The 13,301-nt window shown below is 56.3% G+C and overlaps 2 protein-coding genes across 2 annotated transcripts; one reads left to right on the top strand and one right to left on the bottom strand.

Annotated features, from left to right (window-relative positions):
- Positions 1 to 1,552: 1,552 nt before the first annotated feature.
- On the bottom strand, positions 1,553 to 2,773 carry LOC144334571 (uncharacterized). Its single transcript, XM_077964877.1, has 3 exons — positions 2,769 to 2,773; positions 2,327 to 2,708; positions 1,553 to 1,586 (listed from the first exon to the last, which is right to left on the bottom strand). The coding sequence occupies exons 1-2, from the start codon at positions 2,771 to 2,773 to the stop codon at positions 2,381 to 2,383; spliced, it is 333 nt and encodes a 110-aa protein (XP_077821003.1). The 3' UTR covers positions 1,553 to 1,586; positions 2,327 to 2,380.
- Positions 2,652 to 7,521, top strand: TMEM151A (transmembrane protein 151A). Its single transcript, XM_028833212.2, has 2 exons — positions 2,652 to 2,846; positions 5,068 to 7,521. Exons 1-2 carry the CDS (start codon positions 2,772 to 2,774, stop codon positions 6,397 to 6,399), a joined length of 1,407 nt encoding a protein of 468 aa, XP_028689045.1. The 5' UTR covers positions 2,652 to 2,771; the 3' UTR covers positions 6,400 to 7,521.
- The last annotated feature ends 5,780 nt before the right edge of the window (positions 7,522 to 13,301 follow it).

Raw genomic sequence — 13,301 nt, 5'->3', positions numbered from 1 at the left:
AAGCCCCAGGATGCTGACTCCTCCTCCCGCCTCCCACTCCTCTTCTCCGCGCGGGTGCTGTCCGTCGTCTGGTGCTGAAAATGCCCTCCCGCCTCTGCCGCCATCCTGTAGACTCCCGGGGGCCTGCGGATGGGAAGATTTGGGGTCTCGAACCACACGCTCCTAGCGAGCGCGTGGCCGCACGCACACATACACGCATACTGCAAAACTGGGGCCCAGAGGATCCGAAGTCCCAGAGATTGGGTGGTATAGATGGGGCAGGATCCTGCCCAGGGCCTGTCCCATAGACTCTCCCGTAGTCCAGCAGATCTGGGGGCAGAGGTGTGCTGATCTGCGTCCTGAAGCTGCAGCCGAAACTCCTGAGTCATCGCCGGGCCTGTGGTCTTCTCGAAGTGAGGCCCCCAAGCCTCACTTGTAGTCCCAGAGGTTCCTTTCTCTCCACCCAGGTTCTGATCACTTCCACCCCCATGGAGACAGTCTTCAGGAGCCTCCCTCTCACAGACCTTCAGCCACCGCTTTCTAGAGAGGACGACCTCTCTAATTAGCTACCAGGTGTCCACTTACACCAGATGACCTTCCTGCTCCCCAAACTCAGCCCACGTGGTCTGATTGCCCAGAGGTCCCCTCTACCTCGGATGCCCTTCCCCCTCATATCCACTTGTCCATAAGCCTAGTTATCTTTAAGAGTCAGTTCAGCTTGTGCCTCTCAGAGAGACAAAGGGAACAGAGACCTGACCTGGTCAGGGGTGGAGGTCATAGGCTGGGTTCTAGGCCCCCTCTGGGTGCACCCAATTTGCCCTGCATGTAAGTTCCATGAGGACAGGCCCTGTTGTCATTCTCCACTTCCACCCTTGCCTTCCCAGTGCCAAGCACAATACTTGCATATAGAAGACACCCAGTAAACATCTGTGTCCAACAAATATATAATAAATAGATAAAACCCTGGACCAGTCCTTTCCTCTGTCTACATCTCAGTTACCTAATCTTTAAGTGGGTAAGGATGTTTAATTGAATGGTCTTTGAGTTGCTCTTTGCCTGAACACACACACATACAAAATGAATTAACCCACCAGTATTGCAGCTTATTTTCTGCCCAGATTGTCTAGTTTTCCAGCAAAGCCAGACCCAGACACAGATGTGAAGATCTGAGGCCCTGGAGGGCCAGGAAGTAGCACTGGGGCCAAGTGTACCTGGGAGGGGTCATCTAATGCAAGCCAGTTCCCATGTCCCTGCAGGGCACGATGGATGCTTGTGAACTGAATCCAAAGCCTTTCTATGTATTTTCTTCCTTCCTTCCTTCCTTCTTTCCTTCCTTCCTTCCTTCTTTCTCCCTCCTCTCCTCCTCCTCCTCCTTCTCCTCCTCCTGCTCTCTTCTTTCTCCTCCTCCTCCTCTCCTCCTCCTCCTCCTCTGCCACCGACACCGCCTTCTTCTTCTTCTTCTTCCTCCTCCTCCTCCTCCTCCTCCTCCTCCTCCTCCTCCTCCTCCTCCTCCTTCTTCTTCTTCTTCTTCTTCTTCTTCTTCTTCTTCTTCTTCTTCTTCTTCTTCTTCTTCTTCTTCAAGACAGGGTCTTACTTTGTCACACAGGCTGAAGCACAGGGCATGAGAGATGCTTGTAAACTGAATCCAAAACCTTTCTATGTCTGTCTTTCTTTTCTTTCTTTCTTTCTTTCTTTCTTTCTTTCTTTCTTTCTTTCTTTCTTTCTTTCTTTTTCTTTCTTTCTTTCTTTCCTTCCTTCCTTCTCTTTCTTTTCTCTCTCTCTCTGTCTTCTTCTTCTTCACAGGGTCTCACTTTGTCACACAGGCTGGAGCACAGTGGTGCAAACACAGCTTACTGCAGCATCTAACTCCCAGACTCAATTGATCCTCCTGTCTTAGCCTCCCGAGTAGCTGGGAATACAGGTGTGCACCACACCATCATGCCCAGCTCATTTTAAAATTTTTTGTATAGGCAGGGTTTCGCCATGTTTCCAAGGCTGCTGGAATTCCTGGGCTCCAGTGATCCTCCCACCTCGGTCTCCCAAAGTGCTGGGATTACAGGCATGAGCCACTCAGTCCGGCCTCTATCCCCATTTCTCAGATGGGAAAACTGAGGTTGGGAGCGGAGCATGCTGGCCCAAGGTCACGCAGCCTAGGGTCCCTGGTGTCCTTGCCCCAGCCTGCCTGTCCTAAGCTGAGTCCAGCACCCCTGCCCAGCCAGTGAAACTCATCACGCTTTTCTCAGCTGTAACTACCCTCTTCTCCAAGTGAGGCTTCAGGGATGGGATCTGGGTGGGCTTAACTCTGGGCCTACTCCTTAGAGATGGGACCCCGCGAGCGCCCACCCACCTTGGAGATTCTTCTTCCTCATTTTACAGCCCGGGAAGCTCAGGCGCCAGAGGGTTAGACCAGCTCAAGGTCGCGAGCGCGAGCGCGGCCAGAGGAGAATCCAGGGGTCCAGCCGCCCAGCGGGGGCTTCTTGGGGGCGGGCGGAGCGCCTGCCGTGCCAGGCGCTGCCGGCGGCGCCGCCGGTGCCGCGGGGGCGGGGTCAGCGGAGGGCGGGGCGCCGGGCACCCGGGCCGCCAACGCCGCCAACGCCTCCGCCGCCGCCGCCGCCGCCGTCGCCGCTGCCGCTGCCGCTGCCGCTGCCGCTGCGCTCAGGCTCGAGCTCCGCGCACTCCCTCCGCGGCCGCTGAGCCGAGCGGACGCCCCTGGGGGCCGCGCCGCAGCCCTCCGTGCTCCGCCCTATCATGCCCGGTGCCCGGGCTGGGGCCGCCCAAGCAGCCAGGACACCATGCCCGAGGACGGCGCTGGCGACGGCGGGGAGGTCCCCGCGCTCATCCCGGACGGCGAGCCGCTGCGGGAAGAGGTACCGGCGCTGGGGTCCGGAGCCGGGCCTGGGGCGGCGTGAAAGGGACCAGTGCAGAAGGCGACCCCAAGAGAGGGGCTGAGGAGGGAAGTCCCAGAGCCCCTACGGCCAATGACGTCATTGGGGTCACCTGCCGCCCTGCCGGGGGTCCAGGGGCCCTCGTTGGGGGTAGGGGTGGGGCGGCTGGACAGCAATATGGGGGGCGACTTCCGCCCCCGGCGCCCCGCATCCAGCCTTGCCCGTCCTGTGACGTCAGCGCCTGGCCCCCACGCCTCCCACTGCCGCAGCCCAGCGGGGGATGCTGCTTCCACCGCCAGGGCCGCGGGGTCAGGTCCCCAGCCCAGCCCGGCCGCTCACGAGGTGTCCGGGCAGTGCCTGCAATGCAGCAGCAGTCGCAGAGCCTAGAGGGGAGGAGGGGAAGAGGAAGGGAGGTGCCTGGGTACCCCTTCTCCTTGTCCTCGAGGTGAGGATTGAGGGCCCATTCTGATGACTGGGACCCCAGATGGCCCCTCCTCAGCCCTAGCCAGTAAGGTCTGCAGGACTTAGGGCCCCGAGTGATGTGTGGGGTGATAGGGTGGTGAGTGGAGCTGTGTGTGCATTTGGGTGAATGTAGCCTGCTTGTGTGTGTGTGTTGTGTGGGTGTGTGAATTGGGGGTGTGTGTACCCTGTAGTCAGGTGAGGGGTGAGTGGGTGCCTGGCTCGGGTTGTCACTCAGTGGTCTAGGTGTGTGCATGTGAGCGAGTCCCGTTGTGGGTGGGTCTCTCCCTGTGGGGTCTGAGGAGCCAAGGTGTCAGGTTGCATTGGGGGTGGGGAGATGTGCACTGTGGTCAGGTGAAGGTCTGGTATGTCTCTGGGCTTCACTGCATGTGGAACGTGTATGTGCATGTGTGTGTCCTGTGGTGGATGGGTCTGTGGTGCGTGTGTGTGTGCTATGTGTGTGTACCATGCTATGGTTGTGGGAGTCTGTGCTCTGGGGACAGGTGAGGGTCTGGAGTTTCCTGGTGACAGGCAGTGTGGCCCTCCATGGTAGGTGGGTCTGTGATGAGCATGTGTTGGAGGGGCGTGGACAAGTGTGTGTGTACCTGACAGGCTTTGCAGGTCAGGTGGCGCTGTGTTCCTGTGCTGTGTGACGGGGCCAGGCTGTATCTGGGCTGGGCTGGGGGATGGTTCCTCTCCTCTTGGGCCTCTAGAGGCCTGGTAGGTCTGGGGTAGGAGAGGTGACCCCTTAACCCCTCTTTTGTTGTTTCTACCTTTTCCACCCCTTTTTACCCTTCCGCTCTCCCCACTGTATACCTACCTGCTTCTCTCTCCATGGGCACCAGGGGGTGAGGTAGCTAGGCTGGCAGCCCTGCCAGGGAGGGTGTGGCAAGCCCTCTGAGCCAGGGAGTGGCCCCTGCTGCCCAGCAGCTGTGTCCCACCCCCTCGCTCAGCACAGATGAGTGGAGGATGGCCCTCCATCTGCTCCCCACCCCAAGACTCGCACCTCCCCCGTTCTAGATGCTCCCGTTGACTCAAAAGCCTCTGCTGAGTATTCTAAGTCCCTGTGGAACAAGGGACCAGAGGGAGTCTCAGGGTAATGGTGACCATATTTATTCCCATGGCCAGACACTGTGCTCAGATCTTCACACGTATGATCTTGTTGAATCCTCACAACAGACTCAGTTTACAGATGAGGAAATTAAGGTCCAGAGAGGATGAGGGACGTGCCCAAGTCATACAGTAAGTGCTGGAGCCAGCACTGGCTCCTGGGCAGTGAAACTCCAAAGCCCATGCTGTTTACACCTCGGACCCCTTCCCCCTGCTTCCCAGACCAACAGGACCAAGAATCAAGGCCCAGAGAGGGCAAAGATATAGCCAAGTCCACACAGCAAATCAGGGCAGAGCAAGGGCTAGAACTCATTTTCTCAATAGCCAGTCCAAGGATCCACCCCTTCTGGCAGAGGCGGGCCTGCTGTGTCCTGTGTACAGTTGGCCCAGTGCTAGCAGGGCACAGTGGAGGATGGATTTGGGGCAGCGAGTCCTGGGTTTGAATCTGCAGCGCCACTGTGAGTGAGCTGGAAATGTGAAGCCTGGAGCAAGCTACTCATCCCTCTGAGCCTCAGTTTCCTCCTCTGTAAAATGGGGCTCACGGAATCACCTCCCTCAGCTGGGTTAAGCAAAGTGGCAGGCCCCACTGATGGCCCCACCTGACACAGACTTCCCTTTCTCTGCCCACCTGCAGCAACGGCCCCTGAAACAGTCCCTGGGAAGCTCCCTGTGCCGCGAGTCGCACTGGAAGTGCCTGCTCCTCACGCTGCTCATCCACGCCTGCGGGGCCGTGGTGGCCTGGTGTCGCCTGGCCACAGTGCCTCGGCTGGTCCTGGGGCCGGAGGCTGCCTTGGCCCGGGGAGCCGGTGGCCCGCCACCCACCTACCCGGCCAGCCCCTGCTCCGATGGCTACCTGTACATCCCGCTGGCCTTCGTCTCCCTGCTCTACCTCCTCTACTTGGCCGAGTGCTGGCACTGTCACGTGCGGTCCTGCCAGGCGCCACGCACCGACGCCCACACGGTGCTGGCGCTGATCCGCCGGCTGCAGCAGGCGCCGCCGTGCGTCTGGTGGAAGGCCACCAGCTACCACTACGTGCGGCGCACCCGCCAGATCACACGCTACCGCAACGGCGACGCCTACACCACCACGCAGGTGTACCATGAGCGCGCCGACAGCCGCACGGCCCGCGGCGAGTTTGACTACTCGGCTCACGGCGTCCGCGACGTCTCCAAGGAGCTGGTGGGGCTGGCGGAGCACGCGGCCACGCGGCTGCGCTTCACCAAGTGCTTCAGCTTCGGCAGCGCGGAGGCCGAGGCCTCGTACCTCACGCAGCGGGCGCGCTTCTTCAGCGCCAACGAGGGCCTGGACGACTACCTGGAGGCGCGCGAGGGCATGCACCTGAAGGACGTGGACTTCCGCGAGTCGCTCATGGTCTTCGCCGACCCCCGCAGCCCGCCCTGGTACGCTCGCGCCTGGGTCTTCTGGCTTGTGTCGGCGGCCACGCTGTCGTGGCCCCTGCGCGTCGTGGCCGCCTATGGAACGGCCCACGTGCACTACCAGGTGGAGAAGCTCTTCGGCGCCAGCTCGCCCCCGCCCGGGGCCGTGCCCAGCGGGCCCCCGCTGTCCCGCGTGGCCACAGTGGACTTCACTGAGCTCGAGTGGCACATCTGCTCCAACAGGCAGTTGGTGCCCAGCTACTCGGAGGCCGTGGTCATGGGCGCAGGCTCGGGCGCCTACCTCAGAGGCTGCCAGCGCTGCCGTCGCTCCGTCAGCAGCAACTCGCTGCCCCCCGCCCGGCCCAGCGGGCCCCGTCTGCCCTTTAGCCGCAGCCGCCTCTCACTGGGCGCTGGGGGCCGGGCCACGCCAGGGGTCTTCCGCAGCCTGAGCGGGGGGCCCCTGGGGCGCCGTGGAGAGGACACAGAACCCCTGGAGAGCCCGCCCTGCTATGAGGACGCCCTCTACTTCCCGGTGCTCATTGTCCACGGAGACAGCGGCTGCCAGGGGGATGGGCAGGGTGCGCTCTGAGACCCCCACAGCCCCCAGAGTAGCCCCCTCCCCACCATTCCACCATGGGCTTAGATGCCCCGGTGATCGTCGTCCAAAACAGGCGGGAAAACAGACCAGCCACACACAAGGGGCAGGGGTGAGGGTGGGGGTGGGGGTCCTCAAACAGACTAAAATGCAGTGACCCGTGGTCATTTTGGAGGAAACGGAGGCCACCTAAGTGGAGCCTAAGAATCGCCCCCAGCATGGCTTCACCCCCCAAGATGGCCAATGATCTGGCCTGGAGGCCTCTCACAAAGGGCAGGAGAAGAAGCTTCCAGAAAGGCTGGGATGGAGAAAGAGTCCTGCGGCCAGCTGTTGCCTGCAGCAGAGGCTGCCTGTGGACACTTCCCTGCCGGGGCTGAGGCCATGCTGGGAGCTTCCCAGCGATGCAGAAGCACAAATTGGCGGGCTGGGGCCATGCCCAGCCAGGTTGGCTTCCCTGGGGCTGAAGAGCTGGCTGTGGTGGCACCATGGCCTTGGCCCTGCTACTCACCCAACATTCCCATCCTCCCCTGATAGGCCCCTCCTTGCCTGCCCTTTCGCCCGCTGCTCAGGGCCAGTCACTGATTGGATCTAGCAGTGCTGTTCCTCCACTGGGAGCCTGGTTCTTGGAGTACAGCCTTGCCCCATGCACCTGTACTGTTTTGCCTGGTGTCCACCGCACCCTCCTCCCACATTCAGCTACCCGTACAACCTGGGGTTCCTTCTCAGGGCCTCACCTGGTCCTCACATCCCCTGGCCTCTGCTCCTGCCTCCCAAAGTCCATGTCTGCCTCCATCAGTCACACACACCCAGGGACGCCCTCTCCTTGCCCTCCGGGACTTATCTACTCTTCACTTTCCTGATGATCCGTGGGGCCCAGACCTAGAGGGCATCCGAGGGGCCCGGCCTCGCCCGCAGCCTCTTGGATGAAGTCCTTGCTCCACCATGCAGGCCCTTGCTTCTCCCATCAATGAGTCCTGGCCCAGGGGACACTGACCCTCCCCCAGGGAGGAGAGAGGAGTTCCTTCCCTTTCAACGAAGGCTTCCACACCCTCTCAAGGGTGGTGGGGAAGGGAGGAGGCTGAGAAGATGCAGATTAAATAAAGGTATGGAATGGAAGGCCTGTGCATTCCTGGGTCTTGGGTCCGAGGCCACCGCTGCAAGCATTATGGGCCTCCGTGGTTCAGGGCATGATGAGGGGTTCTGGGAAGGGACTCAGAGATGGGCTTCAGTGTTCCCAGGAACAAAGTAAGCGGAGGAGAGGAAACCTCCCCTGCCTAGCCTGGGGCCTCTGAGACTCAAGTGTGAGTCGTTCTGAGCACCTGGCTCCCCTGAATCTGGTATCTGGGCCTGGGTCACTGCTAAGGCATTGTCAAGGTGGCCCTTCTTCCAGCTCAGTGGGGGATTCCATTCTGTTGCTGGGCATGCTGAGGGCTAAGAGAGTGGTGGCTTGTCCCCAAAGTGAGGAGAAAGAGCTATGGTCTGTGACTGGAGTTCGGTGCCCCCCAGCAACTACTGACATTATCAATCTGAGGGAAAGGGCACGAAGCAGGTTGAAGGACACAAAGCTGGAAAGGACAGCCCCAAACCAGGGCAGGCTGGCATGGAATCCAAAGGCAGAGAAAACATCAGGGAAAAGGAAGGTCCTGACTCCCTGATGGAGCTCTGAAAGACTCCTGGACATGGCATTGTCACACGTGCAGCAGTAAAGGGTGTTCACTGTGCAAGGGCAGGGGGCTAAGGGGCAAGCATGCATGGAATCCAGCCTACAGGCCACTCCCCAAACTCTGGCATGGAGCTACATCCACTTGGAGAAAGGGGACCCTTTTCCTATTCACGCAAAGGTGGCATAACAGCTAATGGTGACCCTGGAAGGGTGCGGAGAATGGGTGGATTTCCCTAAACAAAGACAGGGCAGGCAGTGTCTTAGACAGCGGATGCTGCCCAGACAAAGGCCTGGCTGCCGGGCATGAGCTGAGGTGTGACGAGGAGATAGAAGCAAGAAAGCATGGAAGGCTTTGCTGTAGCTTCCATGCCAAACCCTAGAATTTGTCCGTACACTGGAGCAAACTGGGCAATCTGCAACCATGGAAGGGGGATGGGCAGGGACGTGATACAGTCAAGGCTGCATTTAGGATATTTAGCAAAAGTCCAGCTACCTGCTGGCTCTGTGGGGAGGGTGGAGTGAAAGACCAGAGCTCTCCCTGTGTGTTAACCGACAGCCTCTCTTCTTTGGGAGTGAAATCAATTCCTCATTCAGAAGCAAATTAGGTGGAAAACTCTATGGTGCCCAAACATTCAAGAAGGCTACAGTGGGTGGCCGGGCACAGTGACTCATGCCTGTAATCCCAGCATTTTGGGAGGCTGGGGCAGGCAGATCATTTGAGGTCAGCAGTTCAAGACCAGCCTGGCCAACATGGTGAGACCTCCCTGTCTCTACAAAAAATACAAAAATTAGCTGGGCACGGTGGCAGGGACCTGTGACAGCTACTCAGGAGGCTGAGGCAGGAGAATCGCTTGAACCCAAAAGGCAGAGGTTGCAGTGAGCTGAAATTGTGCCACTACACTCCACCTGAGACTCTGTCTCAAATAAATAAATAAATAAATAAATAAAAAGGCTCCAGTGGGTAGGGAGGCCAGCATGCTGGTTCCAGCTCCTTGCCATGAGAAAGACCCTTTTTCCACCATTCTGCTCTAACACCATAGCCAACAACTGCCCACTGCCCACTATCCATTGTCCTCCCTTCCCCAATGACAGGACCCCAGTTTTGCTGCAGATGGCAATGTGCCCAGCTAAAAGGCAATATTTCCAGCCTCCCTGGCATATATGGTATGACTGGCTGAATTATAGGATATTAGATATAAACAGAAGGTGCTGGAAGGGATCTCCAAGAATGCCCCTTGAATAGAAGCAGTATTGGTGAAGGCCATTTTTGTCCTCTCTGCTTCAGCCTTCATTCAGCCTGGGATGCGTATGTGATAGCTGGAATGCCAGCAGCTATCTTGGAGCAGGAAGTGACCTTGAAAATTGTAGCCACGTGCTGAAGATAGCAGAGCAACAAGGTAAAAGATCCTGGGCTTTTGATGACACCATGCAAGTTTCCATGTCATCCCTTGGGTTGCCTACCTCTAGACTTCAATGAGAAAGAGAAATAAACTGTAAGTCTGCTTAAGCCCACTGTTTTTTCTTGTCTGTTACCAGCAGCTTTTACTAATTATCTACTGCCACATAACAAATTATCCTAATCCTAGTGGCTTAAAAAAGCAATAATTATGATGCTCTCTCCTGGCTTCTGTGGGTCAAGAACTCAGATAGGACACAATGGGGATGGCTTCTCTGCTCCATGACATCCAGGGCCTCTGCTGGAAGACTCACACTGGGGCTGGAATCATCTGAATGCTCATTCACTCACATGTCTGGCAGCTGATGCTGGCTGAGGGCTGAGGGCTGAGAGCCTAACTAGGGCTGTTGGTGGGAACACTCACACAGGGCACCTCCACGTGGCTTGACCTTCCTCATAACATGGTGGCTAGGTTCCAAGAACAAGTGTACTGAGAGGGTGAAAGCTGTATTTCCCTTTATGATCTAGTCTCTGAAGTCACATGGCATCACTTCTGCCCCTTTCCATCAGTCAAGGCTATTGTGAAGGTCCACCCAGTTTCAAGGGGAGGGAATATAGGATCTCATCTCTCTGTGGAGGCTTGTCAATGTCACATTGTTAGAATAGCATGTGGGACGGGAGATATATTAGTGGCTATCTTCAAAAATGCAATCGACCGCTGAGCCAAATGCCATTTGCCATTCCTAACTGATTGATACCCGTAAAGTGATCTGCAAAATGAACACCAAGCTCTTTATAGTGCTGTTTTAAGAGAGGAAGGTGGTGGCATGTCAGATATGGGCCTTCCCAGGGCAGAGTGAGCTGCTCAGATCATTTATGGAGGCCTTCAGGCCTACAGTAGATTAAATATGGCCACAAATTCTTTACCACTCCTCTCTTCAAAAGGTAGAATCAGGCTGGGCGCAGTGGCTCACACCTGTAATTCCAGCACTTTGGGAGGCCGAGGCAGGTGGACCACTTAAGGTCAGGAGTTCAAGACCAGCCTGGCCAGCATGGTGAAACCCCGTCTTTACTAAAAATACAAAAATTAGCCGGGCATGGTGGTGTGCACCTGTAGTTCCAGCTACCCAGGAAGCTGAGACAGACGAATCACTTGAACCCACGAGGCAGAGGTTGCAGTGAGCTGAGATCATACCACTGCACTCCAGGCTAGGCAACAGAGCAAGGCTCTGTCTCACCAAAAAAAAAAAAAAAAGGAAAAGAAAAGGAAAAACAGAGGTGGAATCTGTTTCTCCTTTAAATCTGGGCTGGACTTGTGATTTGTTGTGACCGATGGGATGTGAGGGAAGAGATGTTGGCCCACTTCTGAGGCTAGGCCTGAAAGACTCTTGTAGCTTTCACCTTTGCCCTCTTGCAATTGTGAGACCACCATCTATAAAGATGCCCAGCCAAGCCTCCTGACAGATTTGAGGCTACGTGGAGAACTGAGGACCCCAGCCAAGAGCCAGCATCAGCTCCAGATATGGGATGACCGAGGCCATCTTAGACACTGTAGGCCCAGTTGAGCCATAGATGACAGGAGCCTCAGGAGTGACCCAAGATGAGACCAGCAGATGAACTACCAAGCTGATCCCAGCCCAGACTGTTGTCCTATAGAATGAGGGGAAATAAATCTTTGTTTAATTCACTACATTTTGGAGTGATTTGTTACATGCAATAGATCACTGTCACAAGGCTCTAAACCCAGCTGCACTTCACGAGGGAGGGCACTGGGCCTGCACAGCCAGGAAGAGGAGGGACCCAGAAACCCCAGTGTTTGATGGACAACTCTCAGCTCACGATCTCCTGATGGGAGACGGGGTGGTCACGTGTTCAGACTCTCTTGGAGTCAACACCAAGCCAGGGTGTTCTGTTCTAGACTGTTCTCAAGAGGAGAATTCATGCCTGAGGAGTGGTGCAAAGTCTGGCTCCCAAACCCCAGCTGCCTCTGCCTCTGCTCTCTCCTGACATGGGCTACCCACAGCATGGCAGGAACAGAACCTGTAATTTCTACCCCCACCCCCACCTGCTCCTCTCTGTCTTCCATCTTAGAAAATAGAGCTACCATTCAGTCACATTCAGTCAGTTGCCTAAGCCAGGCACCTGCACAGCAAGCCTCTTCATTTTTTTTTTTTTTTTTTTTTGAGACGGAGTCTAGCTCTGTCGCCCAGGATGGAGTGCAGTGACCAATCTCGGCTCACTGCAAGCTCCGCCTCCCGGGTTCATGTTCACGCCATTCTCCTGCCTCAGCTTCCCGAATAGCCATGCTTGGCTAATTTTTTGTATTTTTAGTAGAGACAGGTTTTCACCGTGATAGCCAGGATGGTCTCGATCTCCTGACCTCGTGATCTACCTGCCTCAGCCTCCCAAACTGCTGGGATTTTAGGCATGAGCCACCACGCCTGGCCGCCTCTTCCTTTTTTTTTTTTCTTTTTTTTGAGACGGAGTCTCGCTGTCACCCAGGCTGGAGTGCAGTGGTGCAGTCTCAGCTCACTGCAACCTCCGCCTCCCAGGTTCAAGCTATTCTCCTGCCTCAGCCTCCTGAGTGGCTGAGATTACAGGCGCCTGCCATCACGCCCTGCTAATTTTTGTATTTTCAGTAGAGATGAGGTTTTACCATGTTGGTCAGGCTGGCCTCGAACTCCTGACCTCAAGTGATCCACATGCCTCAGCCTCCCGAAGTGCTGGGATTACAGGCGTGAGCCACCGCATCTGGCCAGGTGTGGGCATTTTCTGATTAGAGACTTGGCTATCACATATGGACTGGCTTTGTTGTAGGAGGTAAAGATCACAGGATCTGCCTGGGTTCAAACCTCCATTTACTAGTTTGTCAACTAGGGCAGATGGCTTAATGCACTTAGGCATGTGCCTTCAGCTTCCTACTCTGTAAATTGTGGTAAGAATGGCACTTACTTCATGTTGGTTGTTATGAATCTTATATGGATTAAGCCAAGTAAAGCCCTTAGAAAAGGACCGGGCATGTAAGAAGTGCTTCCAGGCCAGGCATGGTGGCTCACGCCTGTAATCCCAGCACTTCAGGAGGCCAAGGCAGGTGGATCACCTGAGGCAAAGAGTTCGAAAGCAGCCTGACCAACATGGTGAAACCCTGTCTCTATTAAAAATACAAAAATTAGCCGGGCATGGTTGTGGGTGCCTGTAATCCCAGCAACTTGGGAGGCTAAGGCAGGAGAATCGCTTGAACTCGGCAGGCGGAGGTTGCAGTGAGCCGAGATCGTGCTATTGCACTCCAGCCTGGGCAACAAGAGAGAAACTCCGTCTCAAAAAAAAAAAAAAAAAAAAAAAAAAAAAAACCAGCCGGGCGTGGTGGCTCAAGCCTGTAATCCCAGCACTTTGGGAGGCCGAGGCGGGCGGATCACAAGGTCAGGAAATCGAGACCACAGTGAAACCCCGTCTCTACTAAAAATACAAAAAATTAGCCGGGCGCGGTGGCGGGCGCCTGTAGTCCTAGCTACTCAGGAGGCTGAGGCAGGAGAATGGCGTGAACCCAGGAGGCGGAGCTTGCAGTGAGCCGAGATCGCGCCACTGCACTCCAGCCTGGGCAACAGCGTGAGACTCCGTCTCAAAAAAAAAAAAAAAAAAAAAAAACAGAAGTGCTTCAAGCATTCACTGTTATTATAGTCATTATTAGCACTAAATCCTACTTCCATTTGTAGTGGCCAGGGTACGAGCATTGGAACGTGGTCTGGAAAGAATCCCTCTCCCCAGGCCTGATTTGCCCAGAGGTGGGCAAGGGCAAGTTTGGCAGCGAAGGCAGGAAGCAAAGGGCCCAGCTGGAGC

The sequence above is a fragment of the Macaca mulatta genome, chromosome 14 (genome assembly GCF_049350105.2).
Source record: "Macaca mulatta isolate MMU2019108-1 chromosome 14, T2T-MMU8v2.0, whole genome shotgun sequence".
Lineage (NCBI taxonomy): Eukaryota > Metazoa > Chordata > Mammalia > Primates > Cercopithecidae > Macaca > Macaca mulatta.
The sequence above is the reverse complement of the archived record's forward strand: the minus strand, read 5'-3'. Positions and strand labels throughout refer to the sequence as shown.